The 27,652-nt window shown below is 37.3% G+C and overlaps 2 protein-coding genes across 3 annotated transcripts in view; one reads left to right on the forward strand and one right to left on the reverse strand.

Annotated features, from left to right (window-relative positions):
• LOC134844513 (uncharacterized) overlaps window positions 1–23,645 on the reverse strand; it is a 51,729-nt gene extending 28,084 nt beyond the window's left edge. The window contains exons 1-7 of the mRNA XM_063861267.1: window positions 23,556–23,645; window positions 22,775–22,958; window positions 18,737–18,866; window positions 18,231–18,374; window positions 17,664–17,762; window positions 15,902–16,052; window positions 15,399–15,473 (exon numbers count right to left, since the gene is read on the reverse strand). Of these exons, the coding sequence (XP_063717337.1) occupies window positions 15,399–15,473; window positions 15,902–16,052; window positions 17,664–17,762; window positions 18,231–18,374; window positions 18,737–18,866; window positions 22,775–22,938 (763 nt within the window). The 5' untranslated portion in view covers window positions 22,939–22,958; window positions 23,556–23,645. The remainder of the gene's footprint in view (window positions 1–15,398; window positions 15,474–15,901; window positions 16,053–17,663; window positions 17,763–18,230; window positions 18,375–18,736; window positions 18,867–22,774; window positions 22,959–23,555) is intronic.
• LOC134857177 (46 kDa FK506-binding nuclear protein-like) overlaps window positions 1–27,652 on the forward strand; it is a 211,039-nt gene that overhangs the window by 3,373 nt on the left and 180,014 nt on the right. The window lies entirely within an intron of this gene.

The raw sequence follows: 27,652 nt of genomic DNA on the forward strand, positions 1-27,652 counted from the left end.
GGTGTTGTTTCCTCTTGCAAACATACTGAACATGCTGACACACTTTTCCTTTTCCACTAGTGTATCGTCTCCCGTATTGTTGTCTGTTTGTGTAGCTGTAGTCGACTTGGTTGTTTCGTTTTCAACTTCTGCGTTGATCGTTGTTTTGGTGGCGGTGATTGATCGGGCTGTTTCCGTTTGTGGTTTATCCGTTTTTGAATTTTCTCTTTCCACCACGGTTGATTTTGATAACGAGCTGTCTCCAAAAGTAATTTTTGGAAAATTTGATTGTTTCGGTCTTGTGATCATTTCTCTTGCGTCGGGCACTAGCGCGGTTGAAGTGTATTGTGGCGATGATTTAGTGTTCTTCATCTGTTTTGCTTTGGGTGGTGGTCGCTTGTGCCACCTCGGTCAGATATACTTTCTTCCCGATCGGATGTAATTTTCCAGTCAACCGAAACTGTACGACCGCGTGGTTTGCGTGTTTTTAATTCTGCCGGAATGAATCCGCCTGAGAAAATTTTTGTATCTTTTCTGCTCATTGTTTTAAAATTGATCGCGTTGATCGACGTCTTGCCGCAGTTGAAATTTTTCGAATGCGAGAGAGTTGAGTGATTTTGAACAGAGTTTGAGTTGGACTGAATTCTGTTTTTGGGTAGCAATTGACCGCTGAAGGATTGTTTGGAATGTTTAGTAGTTAATTGAGCGTTTGTCCTAGCATCTAATAAGCTTTATTTTCCGCGCGCTTTGATCAGATCATATGGTGCTTTGTTTTGATTGGCCTTATTTAGAATGACAATGTCAATCATTTCTAGGTTGTTTATGAATGTAATAATTGCCGCTACTAAAAATTCCTTATCGTACTTACTGAGGGGTATTGGTAATCCAACTAGATTTTGTGAAATATAGTTTATTAAGCCCATTTTACTCACTGCGAGGTGCTTAATATCAAAATGAAATGGTATTAATTTATCAATCCAGCGGGTTAGTCGGCTTTGACTTGTCTTTGATCGTTCGCTGGCGTTTAAAGCGCTGATTAAAGCTTGGTGATCGGTGACGACGGTAAAATATTTGCCGTAAAGGTACTACTTGTAGTGTTCAATTGCCCATACGGCCCCTAAGTGTTCAATTGCCCAAATGGAGTTTAAAAATCGTGACGCGTATGCTATAGCCACCCAACCTTCTGCTGAATGCTGTTCTAATGCCGCTCTTAAACCTGTGTTAGATGCATCACAGACGATGCGTGTATCTAAATGATGGTCGGAGTATTTATTTTGTGTTATTTTTGGTACCAGTTGTAAAATGTTTTTGAAAGCTAAGTTATGTTCAGGTAACCAATTGATAGGTATGTTCTTTTCAGTGTTTTTTAGCAGAAGCCATAGAGCTGCCGCTGCTTGTGCTAGATTTGGTATGTATCTTGTAAGGTAGTGTATTGAACCCATGAAGCTTTTAAGTTGTTTGAAAGTTTTGGGAGGCGATAATTTTTCAATCGCTTCAGTTTTTTTTATAAGAGGTTTGGTTCCCTCACTGTTGATAGTGAAACCTAACCACTCAACTTGCTTGCATGCGAGCTTAGACTTGTCTGAAGAAATCGCAAGATTCTCCTCGTCGAATTTCGTTAGAACTGTTTGGAATTTTTGGCGGTGTGTCTTTATTGTTCCTTTTGTTACGATTAGAATATCGTCCGGATATGCGTAAGTATTATTACAATTTGTGAGTGTTCAATCCACTGCTTTTTGAAACTCTGCCCGCATATCCGTAAGGCCGTAAAATCCCCTTTGGAATTGGTAAGTTCCTGTAGCATTTCCGCCAATTAGGCTGAAGTTGCATTGTTCTCTTGTTGTTTTATCCAACTGGATTTGTGAATACGCGTATCGTAAATCGAGTGTAGTGATTAATGTCTGGTTTGACTTGTCTGATTTCACCACTTGTGCGATATTGTCCAGAAGGAGATCTATGTTTGGCATTTGATATTTGTTTTTGTGTATGTATTTGTTAATCTTTTTGGAATCGAGGGCCAGTTTATCCGTTTGGTCCTTTTTGACTGTGATAACTATTGGGCTGAAAAATTGTTTGTCTGAGCACTTATTGAGTTTGATGATGTGTTTTTAATCAATCAACTATCTTATTTCTGCTTCGACCCTTTCTTGTGGATGTATTGGTATACGTCTACCCTTTTGGTTGTACCGGTTCAAATTCTTTGCTAAATTGTGTTTTGTTAGGCGGTGTTTTGACTTTCCTATGCGTACGCATAATTGTTGAAAATTGTTCTTGACACATTGATTTATTTCTTGGTTTGACTCGTCGCTTCGTTGCACAGTGATTACCCTGTGCGTTTTTGTTGTCCTGAATCAATTCAATGCCGATGCGTGCTAATAGGTTCCGTCCTATTATATTTGCTTTGTGATTGTCCACTATAATGAACGGAGTTGTTTGTATTTTCCATCCTCCCGACTCAATCGTAATTATCAGCCTTTCTTTAGGATGTATTGATTCGCCGTTGTAACATGCTAAATTTCTGGCTGTACCCTCCAGTGGGATATTTTTGAACACTGCCGTTTGATCATTGTGTTGTATTCGTTGGACGGTTTTTTCGTTTAGGAAAGACATCGGGCTGCCCGAGCCAGCAATAGCGAAGAGTTCTGTTGTATTCGTCTTCAATTTAACAATATTTCCATTTATATCGTCTTCCGATAGTGTTTTTGTGTTTTTTATTTCGAGTGATTCCGATATTGCCATTACGAAAAATTCGTCTATTTGATAGTGTTACCAACCATTGTTTGTGGTGAACTCAGCAGATGCGATCAGGTCGGTATCCGTCTCCGTGCTCTCTTTTTCTGTTTCCTCTTGCTGTTCCTTATTTGTATTTCCTAGATACTTTTACGTTTGCAGAACGGCAAACTTTCGCGAAATGTCCGCGTTTCGCGCATTTCGAGCAATTTTGTCTTTTGCTGAATGATTGTAGATGGTTTGGACCATATTGATTTCCACACTAAAAACATTGTTTTGAATTTGTGTTTCGTTGTTGTTGGTATTGCTGTACCCTTGTGCTTTGTGATCCACGTGGATACGGTCGGCCGCGTAAACCACCCCGACCTCGCTGATTGTTTTGGTTGTACTGTTGGTTTTGTCTGCTGCTTGTATTAACGTAATGTATCGGTTCTTGTTTTGGGGTCACTGTTTGACCTCCGATTGGATATATTTTCCTTGTAAGACTGTGTTCTATTCCATTTTCACGTCAAATTGCGTATTCGTATGCCTCCTGTGGGCCACGTGTTTGTGCTAGCAATTCCTCTGCAGTTTTTTTGTTGTTCATGTGGGCTGTCAACAAATCCCTTACCCATTCACTTTCTCGGTCGCCGCAATTGGCCTGTGAAGCTAGTTCCACTAGGTCAGCATGAAATTGTTCTAAACTTTTTTCTTTTGTTTTAGACAGATAAAATTATACCTCTCAAAAGCTATTATACGTGTCATGACGCATATATCCTCCAAAACAGTCATGAATTCTTGCGTAGTTACCACGTGTAGTTGTATATTGGGTCGTTTTTGTTGTATTTGGCGTTTTCCTTCAGCGCCGAGACACACGAAAAGATAGCTGCGTACTTTTGCGTCCGCTTCATCTCATTTGAATTTTTTCTTTGAGCTTCCGTTTCGCCGGTTATCTTGACCTCGTATACTGGTTCAGATGGCTCTATTAATTGTGGTCTTGTTCGTAAGATACTTCGAATTTCGATGCCGTCCTTCACGAATACTGCAAATTCCAGTATTGCCGCCCATTTTGTCCATTCTAATGGGGGTTCGGCCGATGCTCGTTCCCAGAATGGGTTTATGTTGAGTGGGTTCTTCGAAAATCTTGGTGGCTGCGCCATGTCATACCGCTATGTCCTCAAGGTATGAACTGCTAACCCTTGAATCCGGATAGATAGATAATATCGAGCTTGAGAGAGAGAAGTTAAAACAACTAGTTAATGTTAACGTTTATTCTCATTCTGAACCGTAGTTCTCTTTAGACGCCGTTCTCGTCCTTGCTATCAAGATCAATCGACCAGTACACATTAATGTTATATAATATCAAAACATAAATGATGTATAAAAACATAATATAATTTATATGGAGTTTGATCTATCCATGCAGGATGGCATATATATTGGAAGACTTGCAAATACAAAGAAGAGCGAATTCGGTCTTGGTGCTCCTAAAATGGGGATGAAGTGCAGCACATACGAGAACTATCAAACAAGGACGGATCTCTGAAAGGTTATCATGTGGTTTTTGATGAAACCGACGCTGAGAAAATTGAAGAAGACAGTTTTGACCAGAGGGGGTTGCACATGGGCGATGTTTTTTGAATAAATAAAGCTTTCGACTGGCTGAAATCACTATCAGACAAAAACAGAGGAAATGATTGAATTAAGGGTTTATCTAAATCGGATGTCATTCAAATGCAGACTTGTCAACGCTCAGTCATTACGTAACAAAACTGAAAGACTATCGAACATTCTTGCGTTTAGAGGATACCAATTTTTCTTTGTCAATAAGTCGTTGTTATCCTCAGAAGTAGAAGAAAAACACCTAATAAGACAAAGCTACTCTTCGTCAACAAATTACAAACTCTTCAATCTATCGCGGACTCATGGCCGAGATGGCGGTTTGATCTGTTTGAATCTTTTGAGCCGCCAGTGCTCTCAGAATCTTGAAGCGGCATGTTTCGAAAGGAAAGCTAAAGAGCTAGTACATATCTGGTTAGTTTATAGACCCCCAAGCAGTCGATCAAAAAGTTTTTGGAGCTTCCTAGAAAATGGAGTCCTACGAAGCACTCTGAGGAGTGAGATGACTTTGCTGGATCCGTTATTTCGTTGTGACTGGCCTCTAGCTGTGACGAGGTTGTCAATGTCGGGGGCTCCACGTTGGGTGTTGTTTCCTCTTGCAAACATACGTTGGGGTCCACGCGGCTGACCCATATTTCCTTTTCCATTAGTGTATCGTCTCCCGTATTGTTGTCTGTTTTTGTAGCTGTAGTCGACTTGGTTGTTTCGTTTTCAACTTCTGTGTTGATCGTTGTTTATGTGGCTGTGGTTGATCCGGCTGTTTCCGTTTGTGGTTTATCGGTTTTTGAACTTTTTCTTTCCACCACAGTTGATTTTGATGTCGAACTGGCTCCAAAAATTATTTTTTGAAAATTTGATGGTTTCGATCTTGTGATCAGTTCTCTTGCGTCGGCCACTAGCGCGCTTGAAGTGTGTTGTGGCGATGATTTAGTGTTCTTCATCTGTTTTTCTTTGGTTGGTGATCGCTTGTCCCACCTCGGGTCGGAGAGACTTTCTTCCCGATCGGATGTATTTTTCCAGTCAACCGAAACTGTACAACCGCGTGGTTTGCTTGTTTTTAACTCTGCCGGAATGAATCCGCCTGAAAAATGTTTCGTATCTTTTCTGTTCATTGATTTAAAATTGATCGCGTTGATCGACGTCTAGTCGCAGTTTAAATTTTTTGAATGCGAGAGAGTTGACTGGTTTTGAACAGAGTTTGAGTTGGACTGAATTCTGTATTTGGGTAGCAATTGACCGCTGAAGGAATGTTTGGAATGTTTAGTAGTTAATTGAGCATTTGTCTTAGCATCTAATAAGCTTTATTTTCCGCGCGCTTTGATCAGATCATATGGTGCTTTGTTTTGATTGGCCTTATTTAGAATGACAATGTCAATCATTTCTAGGTTATTTATGAAAGTATTAATTGCCGCTACTAAAAATTCCTCATTGTACTCACTGAGGGGTATTGGTAATCCAACCAGATTTTGTGAAATATAGTTTATTAAGCCCATTTTACTCCCTGCGAGGTGCTTAATATCAAAATGAAATGGTATTAAATTATCAATCCAGCGGGTTAGTCGGCTTTGACTTGTCTTTGATCGTTCGCTGGCGTTTAAAGCGCTGATTAAAGCTTGGTGATCGGTGACGACGGTAAAATGTTTGCCGTAAACGTACTACTTGTAGTGTTCAATTGCCCATACGGCCCCTAAGTGTTCAATTGCCCAAATGGAATTTAAAAATCGTGACGCGTATGCTATAGCCACCCAACCTTCTGCTTAGTGCTGTTCTAATGCCGCTCCTAAACCTGTGTTAGATGCATCACAGACGATGCGTGTATCTAAATGTTGGTCGGATTATTTATTTTGTGTTATTTTTGCTACCAGTTGTAAAATGTTTTTGAAAGCTAAGTTATGTTCAGGTAACCAATTGATAGGTCTGTTCTTTTCAGTGGTTTTTAGCAGAGGCCACAGAGCTGCCGCTGCTTGTGCTAGATTTGGTATGTATCTTGTAAGGTAGTGTATTGAACCCATGAAGCTTTTAAGTTGATTGAAAGTTTTGGGAGGCGATAATTTTTCAATCGCTTCAGTTTTCTTTATAAGAGGTTTGGTTCTCTCACTGTTGATAGTGAAACCTAACCACTCAACTTGCTTGCATGCGAGCTTACATTTGTCTAAAGAAATCGCAAGATTCTCCTCGTCGAGTTTCGTTAGAACTGTTTGGAATTTTTGGCGGTGTGTCTTTATTGTTCCTTTTGTTACGATTAGAATATCGTCCAGATATGCGTAAGTATTATTACAATTTGTGAGTGATCAATCCACTGCTTTTTGAAACTCTGCCGGCATATCCGTAAGGCCGTAAAATCCCCTTTGGAATTGGTAAGTTCCTGTAGCATTTCCGCCAATTAGGCTGAAGTTGCATTGTTCTCTTGTTGTTTTATCCAACTGGATTTGTGAATACGCGTATCGTAAATCGAGTGTAGTGATTAATGTCTGGTTTGACTTGTCTGATTTCACCACTTGTGCGATATTGTCCAGAAGGAGATCTATGTTTGGCATTTGATATTTGTTTTTGTGTATGTATTTGTTGATCTTTTTGGAATCGAGGGCCAGTTTATCCGTTTGGTCCTTTTTGACTGTGATAACTATTGGGCTGATAAATTGTTTGTCTGAGCACTTATCGAGTTTGATGATGTGTTTTTGATCAATCAACTTGCTTAATTCTGCTTCGACCCTTTCTTGTAGTTGTATTGGTATACGTCTACCCTTTTGGTTGTACCGGTTCAAATTCTTTGCTAAATTGTGTTTTGTTACGCGGTGTTTTGACTTTCCTATGCGTAAGCATAATTGTTGAAAATTATTCTTGACACATTGTTTAATTTCTTGGTTTGACTCGTCGCTTCGTTGCACAGTGAGTACCCTGTGCGTTTTTGTTGTCCTGAATCAATTCAATGCCGAAGCGTGCTAATAGATTCCGTCCTATTATATTTGCTTTGTGATTGTCCACTATAATGAACGGAGTTGTTTGTATTTTCCATCCTCCCGACTCAATCGTAATTATCAGCCTTTCTTTAGGATGTATTGATTCGCCGTTGTAACATGCTAAATTTCTGGCTGTATCCTCCGGTGGGATATTTTTGAACACTGCCGTTTGATCATTTTGTTGTATTCGTTGGGCAGTTTTTTCGTTTAGGAAAGACATCGGGCTGCCCGAGCCAGCAATAGCGAAGAGTTCTGTTGTATTCGTCTTCAATTTAACAATATGTCCATTTATATTGTCTTCCGATAGTGTTTTTGTGTTTTTTTTTCCAGTGATTCCGATATTGCCATTACGAAAAATTCGTCTATTTGATAGTGTTCCCAACCATTGTTTGTGGTGAACTCAGCAGATGCGATCAGGTCGGTATCCGTCTCCGTGCTCTCTTTTTCTGTTTCCTCTCGCTGTTCGTTATTTGTATTTCCTAGATAATTTTACGTTTGCAGAACGGCAAACTTTCGCGAAATGTCCGCCTTTCGCGCAGTTCGAGCATTTGTGTTCCGTTGTTGTTGGTATTGCTGAACCCTTGTGTTTTGTGATCCACGTGGATACGGTCGGCCGCGTAGACCACCCCGACCTCGCTGATTGTTTTGGTTGTACTGTTGGTTTTGTCTGCCGCGTGTATTAACGTAATGTATCGGTTCTTGTTTTGGGGTCACTGTTTGACCTCCGATTGGATATATTTTCATTGTAGGACTGTGTTCTATTCCATTTTCACGTCGAATTGCGTATTCGTATGCCTCCTGTGGGCTACGTGTTTGTGCTAGCAATTCCTCTGCAGTTTTTTCGTTGTTAATGTGGGCGGTAAACAAATCCCTTACCCATTCACTTTCTCAGTCGCCGCAATTGGCCTGTGAAGCTAGTTCCACTAGGTCAGCATGAAATTGTTCTAAACTTTCTGTTTTCTTTTGTTTTAGACAGATAAAATTATACCTCTCAAAAGCTATTATACGTGTCGTCGGTTATCTTGACCTCGTATACTGGTTCAGATGGCTCTATTAATTGTGGTCTTGTTCGTAAGATACTTCGAATTTCGATACCGTCCTTCGCGAATACTGCAAATTCTAGTATTGCCGCCCATTTTGTCCATTCTAATGGGGGTTCGGCCGATGCTCGTTCCCAGAATGGGTTTATGTTGAGTGGGTTCTTCGAAAATCCTGGTGGCTGCGCCATGTCATACCGCTATGTCCTCAAGTTACGAACTGCTAACCCTTGAATCCGGATAGATAGATAATATCGAGCTTGAGAGAGAGAAGTTAAAATAACTAGTTAATGTTAACGTTTATTCTCATTCTGAACCGTAGTTCTCTTTAGACGCCGTTCTCGTCCTTGCTATCAAGATCAATTGACCAGTACACATTAATGTTATATAATATCAAAACATAAATGATGTATAAATACATAATATAATTTATATGGAGTTTGATCTATCCATGCAGGATGACATATATATTGGAAGACTTGCAAATACAAATAAGAGGGAATTCGGTCTTGGTGCTCCAAAAATGGGGATGAAGTGCAGCACATACGAGAACTATCAAACAAGGACGGATCTCTGAAAGGTTATCATGTGGTTTTTGATGAAACCGACGCTGAGAAAATTGAAGAAAACAGTTTTGACCAGAGGGGGTTGCACATGGGCAATGTTTTTTGAATAAATAAAGCTTTCGACTGGCTGAAATCACTATCAGACAAAAACAGAGGAAATGATTGAATTAAGGGTTTATCTAAATTGAATGTCATTCAAATGCAGACTTGTCAACGCTCAGTCATTACGTAACAAAACTGAAAGACTATCGAACATTCTTGCGTTTAGAGGATACCAATTTTTTCTTTGTCAATGAGTCGTTGTTATCCGCAGAAGTAGAAGAAAAACACCTAATAAGACAAAGCTACTCTTCGTCAACAAATTACAAACTCTTCAATCTATCGCGGACTCATGGCCGAGATGGCGGTTTGATCTGTTTGAATCTTTTGAGCCGCCACTGCTCTCAGAATCTTGAAGCGGCATGTTTCGAAAGGAAAGCTAAAGAGCTAGTACATAACTGGCTAGTTTATAGACCCCCAAGCAGTCCTAGAAGCTTCCTAGAAAACGGAGTCCTACGAAGCACTCTGAGGAGTGAGATGACTTTGCTGCATCCGTTATTTCGTTGTGGCTGGCCTCTAGCTGTGACGAGGTTGTCAAGGTCGGGGGCTCCACGTTGGGTGTTGTTTCCTCTGGCAAACATACATTGGGGTCCACGCGGCTGACCCATATTTCCTTTTCCACTAGTGTATCGTCTCCCCTATTGTTGTCTGTTTTTGTAGCTGTAGTCGACTTGGTTGTTTCGTTTTCAACTTCTGTGTTGATCGTTGTTTATGTGGCTGTGGTTGATCCGGCTGTTTCCGTTTGTGGTTTATCCGTATTTAAACTTTTTCTTTCCACCACAGTTGATTTTAATGTCGAACTGGCTCCAAAAGTTATTTTTGGAAAACTTGATTTTTTCGATCTTGTGATCAGTTCTCTTGCGTCGGCCACTAGCGCGGTTGAAGTGTATTGTGGCGATGATTTAGTGTTCTTCATCTGTTTTGCTTTGGTTGGTGGTCGCTTTTCCCACCTCGGGTCGGAGAGACTTTCTTCCCGATCGGATATACTTTTCCAGTCAACCGAAACTGTACAACCGCGTGGTTTGCTTGTTTTTAACTCTGCCGAAATGAATTTTTCGTGTCTTTTCTGCTCATTGATTTAAAATTGATCGCGTTGATCGACGTCTAGTCGCAGTTTAAATTTTTTGAATGCGAGAGAGTTGACTGATTTTGGGCAGAATTTGATTGGACTGAATTCTGTTTTTGGGTAGCAATTGACCGCTGAAGGAATGTTTGGAATGTTTAGTTGTTAATTGAGCGTTTGTTCTAGCATCTAAAAACCCTTTATTTTCCGCGCGTTTTGATCAGATCATATGGTGCTTTGTTTTGATTGGCCAACTTATTTAGAATGACATTACCAATCATTTCTAGGTTGTTTATGAATGTATTAATTGCTGCTACTACGAATTGTTTGTGCTGAACTCAGCGGATGCGATCGGGTCGGTATCCGTCTCCGTGCTCTCTTTTTCTGTTTCCTCATGCTGTTCTTCATTTGTATTTCCTAGGTAATTTACGTTTGTAGAACGGCAAACTTTCGCGAAATAACCGCGTTTCGCATATTTCGAGCAATTTTTGTCTTTTGCTGGACATGATTGTAGATGGTTTGGACCATAATGATTTCCACACTTAAACCATTGTTTTGAATTTGTGTTTCGTTGTTGTTGGTATTGCTGAACTTTTGTGTTTTGTGATCCACGTGGATACGGTCGGCCGCGAAAACCGCCCCGACCTCGCTGATTGTTTTGGTTGTACTGTTGGTTTTGTCTGCCGCGTATATTAACATAATGTATGGGTTCTTGTTTTGGGGTCACTGCTGGACCTCCGATTGGATATATTTTCATTAAACGACTGTGTTTTATTCCACTTTCACGTCGAATTGCGTATTCGTATGCCTCCTGTGGGCTACGTGTTTGTGCTAGCAATTCCTCTGCAGTTTTTTTCGTTGTTCATGTGGGCGGTAAACAAATCCCTTACCCATTCACTTTCTCGGTCGCCGCAATTGGCCGGTGAAGCTAGTTCCACTAGGTCAGCATGAAATTGTTCTAAACTTTCTGTTTTCTTTTGTTTTAGACAGATAAAATTATACCTCTCAAAAGCTATTATACGTGTCGTCGGTTATCTTGACCTCGTATACTGGTTCAGATGGCTCTATTAATTGTGGTCTTGTTCGTAAGATACTTCGAATTTCGATACCGTCCTTCGCGAATACTGCAAATTCTAGTATTGCCGCCCATTTTGTCCATTCTAATGGGGGTTCGGCCGATGCTCGTTCCCAGAATGGGTTTATGTTGAGTGGGTTCTTCGAAAATCCTGGTGGCTGCGCCATGTCATACCGCTATGTCCTCAAGGTATGAACTGCTAATCCTTGAATCCGTATGGATAGATAATATCGAGCTTGAGAGAGAGAAGTTAAAGCAACTAGTTAATGTTAACGTTTATTCTCGTTCTGAACCGTAGTTCTCTTTAGACGCCGTTCTCGTCCTTGCTATCAAGGTCAATCGACCAGTACACATTAATGCTATATAATATCAAAACATAAATGATGTATAAATACATAATATAATTTATATATTGGAAGACTTGCAAATACAAAGAAGAGGGAATGCGGTCGTTGTGCTCCAAAAATGGGGATGAAGTGCAGCACATGCGAGAACTATCAAACATGGACGGATCTCTGAAAGGTCATCATGTGGTTTTTGATGGAACCGACGCTGAGAAAATTGAAGAAGACAGTTTTGACCAGAGGGGGTTGCACATGGGCGATATTTTTTGAATAAATAAAGCTTTCGACTGGCTGAAATCACTATCAGACAAAAACAGAGGAAATGATTGAATTAAGGGTTTATCTAAATCGGATGTCATTCAAATGCAGACTTGTCAACGCTCAGTCATTACGTAACAAAACTGAAAGACTATCGAACATTCTTGCGTTTAGAGGATACCAATTTTTCTTTGTCAATGAGTCGTTGTTATCCTCAGAAGTAGACGAAAAACACCTAATAAGACAAAACTACTCTTCGTCAACAAATTATAAACTCTTCAATCTATTGCGGACTCATGGTCGAGATGGCGGTTTGCTCTGTTTGAATCTTTTGAGCCACCAGTGCTCTCAGAATCTTGAAGCGGCATGTTTCGAAAGGAAAGCTAAAGAGCTAGTACATATCTGGCTAGTTTATAGACCCCCAAGCAGTGGATCAAAAAGCTTTTGGAGCTTCCTAGAAAACGGAGTCCTACGAAGCACTCTGAGAAGTGAGATGTCTTTGCTGGGTGATCTTAGCCTACCTCGTAAGGCTACTCTTAAAAATGTCTTGCATCATCTAAATTTACAACAATTGAACAATGAACCTAATCACAAATATCTGGAATTGTGTTAGATCTATTAATACATAATAATGTCAGCTTGATCAGTCAGGTTTTGAGACATGAATTTCTTTTTTTGGATCATAAAGCCATACACTTCTTTATAAGCAAACAGAGTTAAATACCTGGAAAGAAACAAAATGTAAAAAAAAATTTGGTCGAACGTTGATTTGAACAAATTTTCCACTCCGTTACAACTAAACCTTAATCTTAACTTCCATCTAAACGCCCAAACTTAGTGGAAGAGTTTTCAATGGAAACACTCGCTTTTTAGGAAGTGAAATTGTTCCAGTAAAAAAGCGCAGTCACAAACAAAAAAATGCCCATTTTTTTTTACAACGAAATGCGTTTTCTAAAACAGAAAAAGAGACAGCTAGAAGAAAAATATCGGAAGAAATCAATACCACCAATAGAAATGCGTTTCGAAATGCAGTAGCCGAGTGCAAAGTGATTTTTATACAAATGAAGACAATTTTTTTTCGATAAAAAAAATTAATTTCAGCTCCGACCTGAAAAGTAAGTTCAAAAAACTGAAACAACCCATGGGGTACAAGACTCCAAACGTTTTTTTTTCATCGTCTTGGCTCAATGGGTGAAGTATCCAATGTAATGAGTGAGTATTTTGACTCCAAAATATTAGATATTCAAGAAAAAAGTTGAAAATCAGAAATCATTCTAAACTTTCGAAAGAATCTACCAGCAAAACAAATGCAACATTTCGAAATGATAGATGAACCTGATTTTGATAATGCAACAAGCTCGATTTCAAACAGCACTTGTGACCTGGATTGTGAGCCAAGTAAGTTCTTTAAAGCAATATTGCATTCTTGGAAGCATTTTATGGTCAAGCTGATCAATACTAGCTTTGAAACTGGAGTCTTTCCCGTAATATATAAGGACACTTTGGTTGTGCCCCAACGGAAAAAACCATTTTTGGATACAGAGTTGCTAAAAAACTACCAACCTACAGCCAATTTAATCGAAATTACTTGAGAAAGTGGCTGCGAATCAAATAAAACTACATCTCAGTTCAGAAACTTTAATTGATGAAAACTAATCAGCCTCTCGAAAAAACCATTCCACCGAAACGGGATTACTTAGATTTTCCAATCTAAGTAATCCCGTTCTAATGCTACCATCAAATTTTCTGGTAGCATTAGATGAAAATAAGGTAGTGATTATGTAGTGACAGCAGCTTTCGACACAATAGACCACAACATTCTCGACAATCTACTTCAAAACCGCTTTAACATCAAAGGAGTTTGCCTTAAATGGATATTATTATATTTAAAATATCGTAACCAAAAGGTCAAAGTGGATACTTGTTGGTCAGAGGAAAAAATTCAAATGTAGGGGTTCCACAGGGATCGATTTTATGTCTGATTATTTTCATAAGGTACATAACGCTCATAGAAGACTTCCTAAAATCTTTGAACCTCGAGTATCAGCTATACGAGGATGACACATTATTATATATAAGCTTTGAAAAACTGTCGTGCTCCGAAAAAATTACAGAAAGAATTCAAAATATAGTTTCTAAAGTTTTCGACGCACAAATTAATTCAAAATGCAGAGCCTGCTACTTCCAATTAAGACAACACACAGAGTTAAACTATACCTAAACCTCTAAAGCCGAATACTCCTGGTCAAAAGCTCAATCTTAAGCCGACATCACTACTGTAAAGTCATTTTGAATGGCACCACTAAATTCAATGTAGTCGAATTATAGCGTGTTCAAAATGTAGCATGTAGATTCCTCTTCAATTTATCCAAATTTGAATGTCTGCCCGTTATAGAAAAAATCACCTTCAAATTAGTATGATTTGTTTATAAAATTGTTTACGGCTTACTAATTCCGGGCAATTTGAAAAATCTTATAGTCTCAAACAATCAGGAGACAGTACGAAAACTCAATAACTGCAAAGTTAATGTCAGGAAATACAAAATAGCCTTCGGAAATAGAGTTTTTTCAGTAAGCCGACCGCGTCGGTGGAATAACCTGCCCGTTCAGCTTCCTGAGATGCGAGATAAAACGTTATTTAGACAGAAGCCTATAACTCATTTTTTCTGAGCCGCTTAACACCTAGAATAGTTTTCAGAACTGATTAGAATGCAAATCAGAGAAGCCGGAAGAATCGAAACAATAATATCTATGCTACGCAAACAAAAACGTATCGTTTCAAAAAAGCAAAGGCCACACCCTAAAATTATCAAGCTCTCAAGATTCAAGAGATGGCCTAATTGTGTTCTTGGCTACTCGCTTGTTAATGTTTTTTTTTGCGCAATACTATCACTATCCCGTGCCCGGGTGGCACCATTGCCACCCTGTGCACCAAAAATTTTATGCAGGAAATGAAGAAGTTCAGGAACATTCAAAACGTAGTTGTTATGGGAGGCACGAACAACCTGTTCGACAAATCGTCAAAACCGTTGATGAGCCCCGTAGTGGTTTCTGATGGAATGTATTATTTAATCAGAGCCTCAAAATTCAATGGATTCAATGTTGGAATCATGGAACTTATCAGTAGAAGAGGAAAATACACAAGGATTAGCAGTCAATGAGTGCTACAAGGATATCGCCAACGAGCTAAAAGTGACATACTTCAGCCATCGACGTTTCAGTACAAACATGACTGAGGATGGACTCCACCTTAACCCGTCTCAAATAGGGGAGCTAGCGGCTGATTTTAAAACGGCTTTCCAGAGATTTGATCAAAATTTTGTATTTTTTGAGTGTAACCAGGTCCAACTAAGGATCAAGATTTTGAATAGTTTAAAAGCTTTTAATCAGACTGCAAATAACAAGAGTGAAACTAACACCATGAAACACCGGGCCTAGATCAAAGCCGAAGACTTACGATCTGATTAACACGTCAGTTTTTCCAGAACAGTAACTTTCATCCGCTAAACCCAGCTTAAGGTCAAATATTGAAATAACACACCCGGATTATGGTTGAAGATATCAACTACCAGCCAGGCTCAGTTTAGGGCCGAAGAAATTGATCAAATGGAACAACCTAAGTGCAAAAAGAGGTGCATAAAATAAAAAAACACTGATGATGATGATAATGATGATATCAATTTCATACCTGCTTGGAAATCGTCACTTTCGAAGATGTCGATCAGCCCCGCCTTGATAAACGCCTCCCGCTGCTTCATCCTCCCTTGTGGAAACTTTTCCGTTACACAGATCGCAAATATCATAGTTTTGACAAACTTAACAAAGAATTATTTGGTAATCAAATAACAGTTTTCGAAGTTTTATTTTCTTTTCAAATCCTCTAAAATTATTGAAAATTTGAGAGAATTACTGGTCAACATTGATATACAAGATAATTATTCAAAATATGGAGCCAAATGAAAATTAAATTCGGTCTTTTAGAAAACTCCGCCTTGTGTTGTAAATCAAACCCTTCAGGTGAAATTTATTTTCTCTACAGTATTTTCAGAATAAAGTGAAATTTAACTATCTTAGCTTTTAAATTTGATTCAGTCAGAAAACTTATTTTAAATTTGATTCTAAATTCGATTTAAAACATCATTTTAAATTTGATTCAGTTACGATTCATTTGTAACAGAAAATGGTATGTGCCTTCGTAGTGGCCTTCGCAGAGTATAAATGCATTGATGAATGCGAGCAGTTCTGCCAGATACTCTATGTCTCCCATATGAAGACCGAAGTCCTCCACTAGGGGCTGGAAGGGAAACGTGTTCAGAGAGGTCCGGTTGATTAGACTGTACACCTGCAGGAAAAACAAGGCTTCTTTTCCAGTTTCCCACCCCCCTCGTTAAATTACAACATAAACCTGTTCAAAAATTGTTTTTTTTGTTCACGCTAATTTTATTTAATGCATCTTTATAACATGAAAAGTCTTTTCAAAAAGACTTTCACATATTGAATTTTAAAAAAGTTTAAAGGGGGGACTGCAAAAAAGCCAAATCAAATGTTAGTTAGTTGATTTGTTCGAAAAATTAGCCCACCGTGGATTAACAAAAAATGCTTGTCACAGTATGGAAAAAACTTGTCATGGAATTCCATGCAATTCTATTGAAAAAACGGTATGAAAACTGTCTTATAAACATTTTTCTATAGAATCCATGAATATGATGAGCATTTTTTTTTGGGAGATCGATCCGGGTCAAGCGTTGCAAAAGTTATTCGACCCGTCAAAAACTCAGGTATATGACACTTTATCAGCCAGGGGAGAAAATGGAACCGTCCTCAGGAATTCGATGGATCCCCTATCACCATCCAAACGGTCCTTTTTTCCGACAAATCACTTTTAGAGCTTCAGAAGGGCCATGAAAAAAAAAATTTCGCCTGAAAAAAAAATCTTTTTGTTCGGCTATCTTCTACCCCCATTTCAAGTCCTACATCTAACCAGGTTTACTATTCAACTCTGAGAAAAACGTGATTGAAATATCAAGTTTTGTTCATTTTGTCCGGATAATATAAACAAGACTGCTCGTATCAGGGCGAAGCCCTGTATGTTCCGACTGGCTTTTAAGGTCTGTGTAGCAGTAATCACATGAAAAAACTCAAAGGTAAATAATAACAAGACTGCTCGTAACAGGGCGAAGCCCTGAATATTCCGACTGCCCTTTAAGGTTTATCAAACAGTAGTAGTAACATAAAAAAATTAAATGTAATGAAATCCAATGAAAAAAAATTCTAAAATTTGAAATTTTTTTAATGAAATTAACCCCCCACACATAAAGCATATCAAACATCAAAGTGTAAAGTTTTGAGTCGTACGAAACTAATACGACCAATTAGCTACCCTCAATTCATTTTGGAACGATTTTGTTCTGCGGGATAAAAAGAAGCGCACATAATTTAGCCCAGAATATGGCAAATATGGCAATTTTCAAACCCCCAGAACTTTACAAAAAATTATCGGAGGTGAAATATCTTTTTACATTTGAAATCAAGAAGTCGATAGCTTCAATGGGGTATTAAACATTTTTCTTGAAAACTATTGTTTCGATCGGTGAAAATTGACTGAATAGAAAAAAAAACCACGCCCAGCATAAATCTTCCGTTTTCTTCGAAAGTCACAAAAAAAATGATCACAGGTGAAATATTTTTTCAAATTCAAGCTCAGGAGAATCATACCTTTTGAATCATTTTTTAAAAAAATTCCGTCATAAATGGCTAGTTAAAAGGTCAAAGTTTGTCTGAAGAAAAAAGCACACCCCGAGCACAAATATTCCGTTACTTTCGTTACGAAAGTCGGAAAAATCAGCATTGTACTCATGGTTTGTCAGCAGTGAAAATTAGCATTTGTCATTGCTCAATAACAACATAAATCAAACTTTCATCTGTTCCTTGAGATGTGTGAACGACAGCTGACCTTGGTGACGAATTGTACTGAAGAGGACTCTTCTATCATCATGTTGGTGAGCAGATGTACAACCTCCCTTCTGCACATGAGTGAATTGGACATCATCACCTTCGCGTTAAAAATCAGTTAAAAATTATAACAATGCCATTAGTCGATGTCAATTATTCGTTCATACATTTGAATACTTCTGCATTTGTTTTTTCAACGTTCTGATCTCCTGTCCAATAAAATTTCATATCTTGCCCGCCCTCTGAAATTAAAAAGCACTAACAGTAACTTTTTTTGTTTTTTTTTTGCAAAAGTGACTGTGTTTGCAGTTTCCGGCGCTTTTTGCATTGCCCTCGGCAGCCTTTTTATTTTTGATTATGTTCCGCGCTCGTTGCTTGTGGGTGAGTAGAGGCACAACAGCGGTTCTCTGTGAAGACCCCAACATGCTGATTTTTCCCCTTGTAATTAAAAGATTTTAACCTTAATCTGAGACTCTGATAATTAATTAGCTTTGAGTTTACTGGTCCTCTCAGCTTATTAACCTTAAATAGCTTCTATTATGTTTTCCCCGTCTTCACTTTAATGTACCTTGGCGGTCACTCCTATGACCTCTGGGTCTGAGGCCCTGGCGATGAAGAACTGGAGGAATGCCTGGTAGCCAATGAGGGAGCGCAGGACGGAAGAGAGCGGCACCAGAGTTGCGAAGATTGTCATGTCCTCTTTGTCGTAACGCTGAAAAAAAATTTTCTGAACATTTTACAAAAATCACTTCATATTGGTACACAAAAACTAAGCGTTTTTTTTCGAAATCGATTTAACCAAAATAATTAAGCGACGAAGCGCGGCGAAGCTATAGTGACACTGCCGGTTATACTTAATAATGCTTAGAGAATGAATTATGCCTGAGAGATTAATTATTCAAAAAACGAGCACAATTTTTCAAAAAAACTTCTTAAAAAGCTCAAGTTTGGACTTCAAATATAAATTTGGAAGTCACGTGGGATTTTGAGCGAAATCAGTGTCTCATTTTTCCAACACAAACCTGTCAGTTATTGTTTCAAAGTAGACAATCTAGTTTAAGTTCGTAAGTGTACCTTAGAGATCTCGAGTAGTTTAGCGAGGAGTATCTGGATGCCCTCGTTGTCCACGAACTGCATCACCCACTCCTCTGACACCACATCATCAGGCTGCAGCCCATTCAGCAGGTCACTCAAAAGGTTATATCTGGATCCAAATCAAACAAGAATAGCTGGTTTCATAGAAAACATTTCGAGAAACCACTTTCCTAAAAACCCGGAAACGTAAAATTTAAATTTGACAAAAAAAGGTAAACTATTTTTTTCGAGCTTTTTTCTAGCACTTTCTTAATAATTTTTTCATTGGAAAAACAAATAAATTAAATTAAAAAGGCATACATGAGTAATAAATAAAGATAAATAAAATATCCACAGACTTGTAGTGCTCAAGTTTGAGATCAAATAGAGTAAATTCGTCTGAAAACCGAAAATATTGGGACCAATATTTAAAAAATGTATCATGAAGGATTTTTATATAATACTACAACTCACTCGGGAGTTTATGTAATCAAAGTGAGTCGCATAAAAAAAACATCAATTATTTGCTAGGTTCATCTCATGCAAAGAAGTACATGAAATATTTTGGCTTTTAGCATAGCAAAAAAACTTTTAAAGCAACCAAAAATAGTGGCATCTAGATTTAAAATATAGGATTTTCAATGGCCATATTTGCCAGTAAATACCGAGTCATTGTGTAAGATTATACTGTTTTCATAAAGTCAAATTTTACAATTTTTCTTTTTTTTTGCACATAATAAGGAGGTAGTTATTAAACTTTTTTTCCGACCAAACTTTTTGTTGTAAGTTAACATATTTCAATTAAGTCATTATGAATTCCAACAATTACAGTGCCAAAAATATTGTAACTTTGAATAACCACGGTTTTTCTGAAAAAAAAACTGTCGGTGTGTGCCTGTGTGGGTGGTTTTCGAAAAAAAAACATCAGTGTCCAGCGAAGGGAGTATTTAAAATACGTTCAAATTCATTCCAGCATACCAAACCCCACTAAAGTTAAATTGCAAGGAATAAATTCCAACTTTTTGTTGCAAAAATTTTATAAAGAACGAATTGAAATATCCTTTTAACTATGGTTTTGACTCGCCGGCAAAATTGAGTTATACATCCTAGACACAAAACTTTTGATTTATTACCAACAACTCTATTAAATAAGCTCAATTTGGGGTTATTGTAGATCTCTAATTTAGTTTTTTTTATTTTAGCAGAACTATCGTTGCTGAATTATTCTGCAGTTATAGCTCACCACAGTCCACTCTCGTTTCACTTCTTGAGATGGTTTGTATTTTTATCTCAAAATCAAGCAAAACAACCAATCGTGAAGTGGTTTTGGCTTATTATCATTGATAGTCATTTTAACTTTTTAATGGAGATGAATCTAGAATTTTTATAGGGGTATTGATGGAAATAAACTCAATTGTTACAACAAAAAAATAACAAAGAAAAAAAACTTGAGTTTTGATTTTGGCAACAATTTTGTCAAGTACACCCTCGACTTTGATTTTGACATTTTCGTGGAGCTCAGTGAGCGCCAAATTCAAACTTCAATGCTATATCATGTTGGAGTGAAGGAAGTCTTTTTGTAGTTTCATGCTTGGAGACGAGCACTCACTTGTGCATACCGCAACGGAAAAGGAAGCACCAATCTGAAGCAAACTGAAAACTACTGGCATGGCGACTACGTAGCTCACTTTCAGAGAAGCTGTCAAATTTTCTAGTGAGTCGTGCAGGGGAAAGCTCCTGATATTTTTAGAAACTTTGAACTGGCTGGAGAAGTCGCCATTTGGAAGCACTTTTTTGTATGACTCGATCAGATCGTGGGAACACTAAAAAATGTCTTCTTTGCATCCTTTTCAGTTATCCAATGGGGCAGCAGCTTACAATTTGAGCACATGAAGAAGCAACCCAAAAAAACATTTTTTGAGTTCACGGAACAAAATAAAAAAGGCATATAAAAGATGATGCTATGGGGGGTCTTCCTCTGCGGGCCTCAATCTGGCTATCACCCAGCTTTGCAACATCAGTCAAAAATTTTTGTAATCATTACCGTCTTCTCCATTGTGCCATTGTTGAAAAACTGGCGCGAGCTCAAAATAAGATCCATTAACTGAGGCAGTTCTAGAGAAAGGCCCTGATGTGCTACTTTGGTAACTTCAGTCTCTCCAATGAGATGCTTTATAACCTAAGATCACTGAACGCATCATGGTAACCGCATCAAAAGATTTTCAGACGGGGTGTATACTGCTGAATGAGGCATGTGGACTAGCATCTATTAAGCCTCGGAATAAGACGCATTTTTGCAATTTTTCATTGTACAATATTACTCGATGTCAAGGACAAAAAAAATTGACGACGAAGTCCCCTTTTAAAAAAAATAATGAAAAAATTAAAGGTGGAGGTTTTGGTATTTGGTAGTGCAAACTCCTGAGAGGAACGAGGAGGAGAAATTTTGTAGACCAAAAACAATTTTATGACTATCGTTTTCAGTTAAAATGGTTTTCATGGCTTCCTTGTTTTGGCAATCCAAAGCTGAACTTGTATATTGTCTCAGTAAGTTAGCGAAAAGTCCGGCTTACACTTCGCGTCAAAAAACAGAAGCAATACCATTGTAACTACGAGAAAAAATACAAGTAATTTCTCATGATTTGATGTATTTACAGTTGTTCTTGCTCGGAGTATGAAATATGGAAGCTCGGATAGCTTTTGATTGTAATTTTTGTGGACCCAGATGATTTTCTGAGCTCTCCCAAATCACTACGAAGACCCCATTTTGACCGCAGACAAATTTTTGAAAAAACAGGCTCCCCCCTAAAGGCGCCTTTAGAAAAATTTTACGGTCATTGAACCAAAAAGGGATAGTGCCTTTTGGGATGGCAGGGGATCGAATCCTTGCAGAAGGTGTCTGATTGAATCAATTGAAAGTTTTCGAACAAAAAAAGTTTCAATTATCATTAAAAAGTGTCAAGTTTTTCCCAAAACCCAAAACAAAATAAATTAATATAAATAGAAGCCAAAAATAGAAGCCAAAAACCCAAATAAATTAATATAAATAGAAGCCAAAAACCCAAAACAAAATAATTTGTTTTTGACAGTGAACATGAGGGTTGATAAATTTCTCGGAAAAGTTGGTAACTTATAATGTAAAAACTAACTAATATAATTCGAAGGTCTATCAAAACCTTTCGATATTCGTATACGTATACGAGCAGTTTTGTTTATTTAACCTTTCAATTATTTTTAGTCGAAGCTTCGAATTGATATGGTTATTTGCTTGCTAGAGTGAGGTGGGTATGCGCTCAATTTTTATAAAAATCAATAACTTGTTTTTAAAAATTTATTTAAAAGTTTAGTAACTTTTAATGCAATTTAGTTTATATAGTTCAAAAATCTGTCAAAACCTTGAGGGGTTCATTAACGTATACAGGGGCGGATCTAGGATTTTCTCGAGGGGGGGGGGGGCGAATTTTCAAAAAAGTTTCGAAAATTTTGACGACCTTTTTTTTTTTTTAGGTCGATCAGATTGACGTTCCGAGCTCTCCCAAAGCAGTAAAAAGACGACCCTGTTTTGGCCAAACTTTCTGCGCCGCAGGCAATTTTTTGAAAAAACAGGTCAAAAAAGCCGTTTTTGGGCACTTTTTGGAAAATTTTGACAAGAAAAACGTATTTTTTTGGCGCGCGCTCCCCCTCAAAATTAGTATATACTGGCGCCAAAGGCGCCTTTAGAAAAATTTTAGGGTCGGTCGGCCAAAAATGGATTTCTTAAAAAGTACCAAAGGGGGGACCCTTTGGGTTGGCAGGGGTTCGAATCCCTGAGGGGGGAGGGGGGCGTCCGCCCCACCGCCCCCCCCCCCTAAATCCGCCCCTGAACGTATACAAGCAGTTTTGTTCAGCTAAGGTTTTGACCACTACGCTATTTAAAACCTTGTATGCTCGGACTGTGTTTTGAATTATATCTACTGATTTTCGGGAAAAAATAATCAAACTTCCCATAAAAATATTTTGTGACTAACAAACTTTGTCAGAATTATGACAAACGTTTACCTGTGGTGTTCGTATTCGTTCTCGTAGTCAACTGGGCTGAGCAACAGTCTCACTACCTCTTCTGCACTCATGTCTGGTTCCACGCACCCCTCCCCCAACATCCCATCATCCTCCTCCCCCGAGATCAAACTGTACATGCTCCCATTGTACGCCACACTCGCCATACTTATTGCAACTTCTCACACTAGTAAACCACTGGGGTCGAAGTCGTAGTTTTTTTTGTTCAGACCTTATTGAAGACATGTATTGAACATTTTGGGCAGCACTTCAATGTATTGAAGTTTTTAGGACTTTCTTGGACTGTCTTTGGACTTTTTTGTGATTAGTTGCATTTTTTTGTGATTAGTTACTTTTTTGTGATTAGTGGACACAAGATTAGTAGTGGACTATTTTTTGGTGCCAATCTGGCGGTATTTAGTATTATGAAGGTCTGAGCATAAAACCACGACCTCGATCTGTGTTTTTTGAAACAGTCTCCGCCAAAGATTCGGAAATAACAGGTAATGACAATCAATGAAATCGTTTTTCAATAAAGATCGATCTTCGCAATCTCTGTAGAATCTGGCTTTGGAAAACACAAGGACAATTTTTTTTTTACTTTGATGACCCCAATGTTTTGTTAAGTAATTAAATCGGCTGATATTTTCGTGGGCAGATCTTAACGAAGGCGACTTCAGTATAGATATTAGATTTGAATCCTCATTTGAACTCAAAGTCGAACCGTACGCAAAAATATGAACTCAAATTCATTCCGTATTTAACTATGAACTTAAAATCTTACCGTATTGAACTATGAAATGCAGTTCATAACTTGATAAAAACTGGGTGGTAGCTAAATTACTTAAAACATCGGCGGACAAAATCAATTTAACCTGGTTTGAAGTGGCGGAAAAATGCCGTGTTTACTAATAAGCATATGCTTCATTGTTGAATCTTCATATTTGAACTTCAAACGCGGATGGCAAATAATAGAGGCTCGTGTGAAAACAAAGCATCAAACGTATTGTGTACAATGGTCAAATTTTGACGGCCCAAGAATGGTTCGGAGTGTTTAAAAGCTCAGACTTTATTTTGGCTGATCACTGAGATATACCTTAAGTAAATCTAGCAATCAAACATTAAAATCCTGACCATTAACAAAGTTATTGTGGTATGATTGTGTATTCATGACTTATCATTCATGAGCTTATCATATACAATCAGCGTGCTCTGGAAAAAGATAATATTTTTTCCAAGTTTTTCATTTCGTCCAATGTTTTCTCTATTGTTTTTACCTTCATAAATGCGAAGGAAAATTGGAGGATATATCAGCATGGGTCATTGATGTCTAAATACGAACCTGGATGAACAATAAAATTACCAATCAAGTGAAAAAATAGAGGTCTCATACAAAAACTGTTAATAATATCGGTTTAGGTTCCAGTTTGTTTCTTATTGTGTATCTAAAAAAAGATGCACAAAAACTTTGCGTAATTGATCGAAATTAAATATTTTTTACGTTTCAGCAATGATATCGAACGAAATTGAAAAACTGACAAAAAGTTGACAGTATACATTATAGACCAGTTATCAAACATTCAATAAGTAATCAATATCAATCAGGCAAACACAGAGAGAGCGTAAATCAAAAAATAGTTTTTAGTTTTTGTTCTGATTTCGTAACAAAAATAACGGGATATTTGTGCTCTGGTGTTTTTTTTTCTCAGAAAAACTTCGACTTTTTAACCAGTTTTTTTTGATGGAGTTTTTTATATAATTCCAAAAATATTGAGTCCTGAGCTTAAGCTTAAAAAGATACTTCGCCTGTGATCATTTTTTGTAAAGTTATGGGGGTTTAAATATTGCCATTTTGGTCAGTTTTGGACAACCAACGCGCCATATATGTTGCGCTATTAACGCGTAAGCGGAGATTAGATCCGTCTTAGAAATCGTTCCAAATTGGTGGAAGGAAGCGTATTTGCAATAATTGAGTTGTTACTTTGAGCAAACTCGATCACTTTCTACTTTATATCGCGTGTCGGGTAATGGTTTTCACAAAAAATCTCAAAATAAAAAAAGTTGTTTTTTTTATATTACATTATAAAAAAAAATTTTTTTTTATATTACATTTAATTTTTTGTTGTGATTACTGCTCCACAGACCTTAAAAAGCAGTCAGAACATTCAGGGCTTCGCAGTCTTGTTTGTATTTTTATAAGAAAACTTGACTCCACAACTGAACAAAAAACCAAGAAGACTGTAGTTTTTGTGTCTGCAATTATAACGATAAACCATACAGTAAATAGAAGTGAAAACAACAGAGTTAAATTAAATCTCAGATAATTTTTTTGGTTATTTTTGATTCTTGGAGAGTTCCATTTCCCGGGTTGACCTCAATACGCGAAAAATGCTCTTCATACAATTCATTTAGAAACAATTGCTTGTCATACGAAGACATTGTTAGAATTTATGAAAGGAATGCTTCTAATTCAATTTCCGTATAAAAATAATTTATCAGCTTTGTTTCACTTATAATGAATTTGGCTTACATGGCTACAAAAACGTTATTGCGTAAAAACTCCAGAAAATCAGTACAAGTAAGACTTATTTTTCTCTTTTCTAGTCAAAAAACATTTCTATGCTCCAAAAAAAATGTTTTGTTCAATTCCTGTAAAATTGAATCTGAATCTTGAAACTCTTTTTGCGCAAATTAGCTACTAATTTTTGCTGAAACAGAATTTTTCAGAAAAAATTGTATCAGAAAAAAGTATACCTAATGACTAACTTAGCAGCAGTGCTTTAGCTTGAGCAACGTAAAAAGTCACAAAAAATGAAGCATCAAAAATTCTTTCTAGGGGCCGGCTTTTGATGAAATTAACAGGTTTGATATTTCAACTGTTTTTTGGCTACATAAAGTGAGGCAGCCATTTAGAAACAATAGAATTCACAGCAAACTGAGATAACTTAATTTTTTTCTGCATTTTAGATTGTCGGCTTTTCTGGATGTAGTGTTTACCACACTTTACCAATCATTAAGAAAAAATTTTAGTTTTACTTTTGATAACAAGTTAAAAAAATATATCAACAATTGAATGCACAAGTTTTATCAAGTTTGGGAAGCAAACAAATGATTTCAAATTTTTGAAATCTTGAAAAAATATATTAAAAAACATTACACTGCTGCATTTCATTTCAAGAAACAACACATGATTCTATCTTAGAATTTTCCAGTTTTATCCAATTATCATGAAAATGTCCACGACTAATTATTCCCGACTTATTTGATCTTAGTTTTTATTAAAGGTTTGACTTTTTTCCCTCTCCAGCCTGCAAACTTTTACCATTTGTTGTGAAAATTGTCTAGACAATTCTTCTGTGACAAACTTATTTGGTCTTCGTAGTTAATAAACGTTTTGGCTCTTTTTCACTCCCCAGCCTGCAAACTATTGCAAGCTAATTTATCCGATTATTATGAAATTGGCCACGACTAATCATTCCGTGATAATATTATTGTTCCTGCTTTCGTAACGAAAGTAACGGAATATTTGTGCTCGGTGGGTTTTTTTTCTTCAGAAAACTTTCGACTTTTTAACTAGCCATTTTTGACGAATATTTTTTAAATCATTCGAAAGCTATTGTTGTCCTGAGCCTAAACTTGAAAAGATATTTCACCTGTGATCATTTTTCGTAAAGTTATGGGGGTTTAAAGATTGCCAATTTGGCCAATTTGGGACAATTAAAGCGCGATATATTTCGCGCCATTAACGCGTAATCGAAGGAAGCTTATATGCCATTATTGATTTGTTAATAGAAGCAAAATCGATCACTTTGTACTTAATATGACGTGTGGGGGATCTTTTCGCAAAAATCTCAATTTTTTTTTAAATTTTATTCTATTACATTTAAACTTTTCATGTTAATACTGCTCCATAGACCTTAAAAGGCAGTCGGAACATTCAGGGCTTCGCCCTGATACGAGCAGTCTTGTTTGGTCTTTGAATTAACCTTGTAAAAAGCCTCCTTCATTTAATGCTTATAAAAGAGGGTGTAGGAAAAGCTGAAGGTTTTAGCCTGGGCTATTTTCCACTTGCCCCCAGCCCCTACGTTTCAATTTTTTTATTCTGATAGTTGTTTTACCTGTTTAAATAGCTAAATGTGCAATGCTACGATATAGGATAAGAACAAAAAATTGATCACAATTGTTAGTTTGTTCACTTAGCCACAGTTCATTGCTTTATGGAAACGTAGCTCGCTACCCCCTCATAAATTACAACTTAAACTTGCTCATCATTTATTCGACTTTTTGTCCTCCCCCACCTGCAGCTTTTTACTACCAATTTTTTGTTCAAAAATGCCCGGTTAATACAACAATTTTCATGACCAAAAAATAGGCCATGAAAAACATATTCGAATGTCATACTCAACCTTGTTAACTCTCCATTACACCAAAAAAATAATGCTCAATTGAGGTGAGGGCAAGAAGGAAAAAAAAATCCATTTTTTAATACGGCATTTCGCATATAAGAACAATTGTTACAATTTTTTCAGTTATTCGTTTTTTAGCAGTTTAGAGCATCGAAAGTCATTTCAAAAAAATTAACTAATGCAATTTCAAGGAAAACTGAAAGAAGGGAGTAGAAAAGAGCGGGCATTGTTCAAATTGTTTTTCAAAATTAAAATTGATAAATTGGGTGAAAATATAAAAAACAATAATGTATAAAGCAGAGAATATGTTTATAATATATATGAAATCTCCCAGTATATGCATCAAATCGATCAGTTTGATTAAAAACTGGATTATATTGTCTAAAAACTAGATTTTTTGGCTTTAATTACATGTTTTTTGAAGTCTCAAAAAAAACTCAGCCTTAAAAGTTTATTGGTAGTTTTTGACACAGAA

The sequence above is a fragment of the Symsagittifera roscoffensis genome, chromosome 1, assembly GCF_963678635.1.
Source record: "Symsagittifera roscoffensis chromosome 1, txSymRosc1.1, whole genome shotgun sequence".
NCBI classification, from domain to species: Eukaryota; Metazoa; Xenacoelomorpha; order Acoela; family Convolutidae; genus Symsagittifera; species Symsagittifera roscoffensis.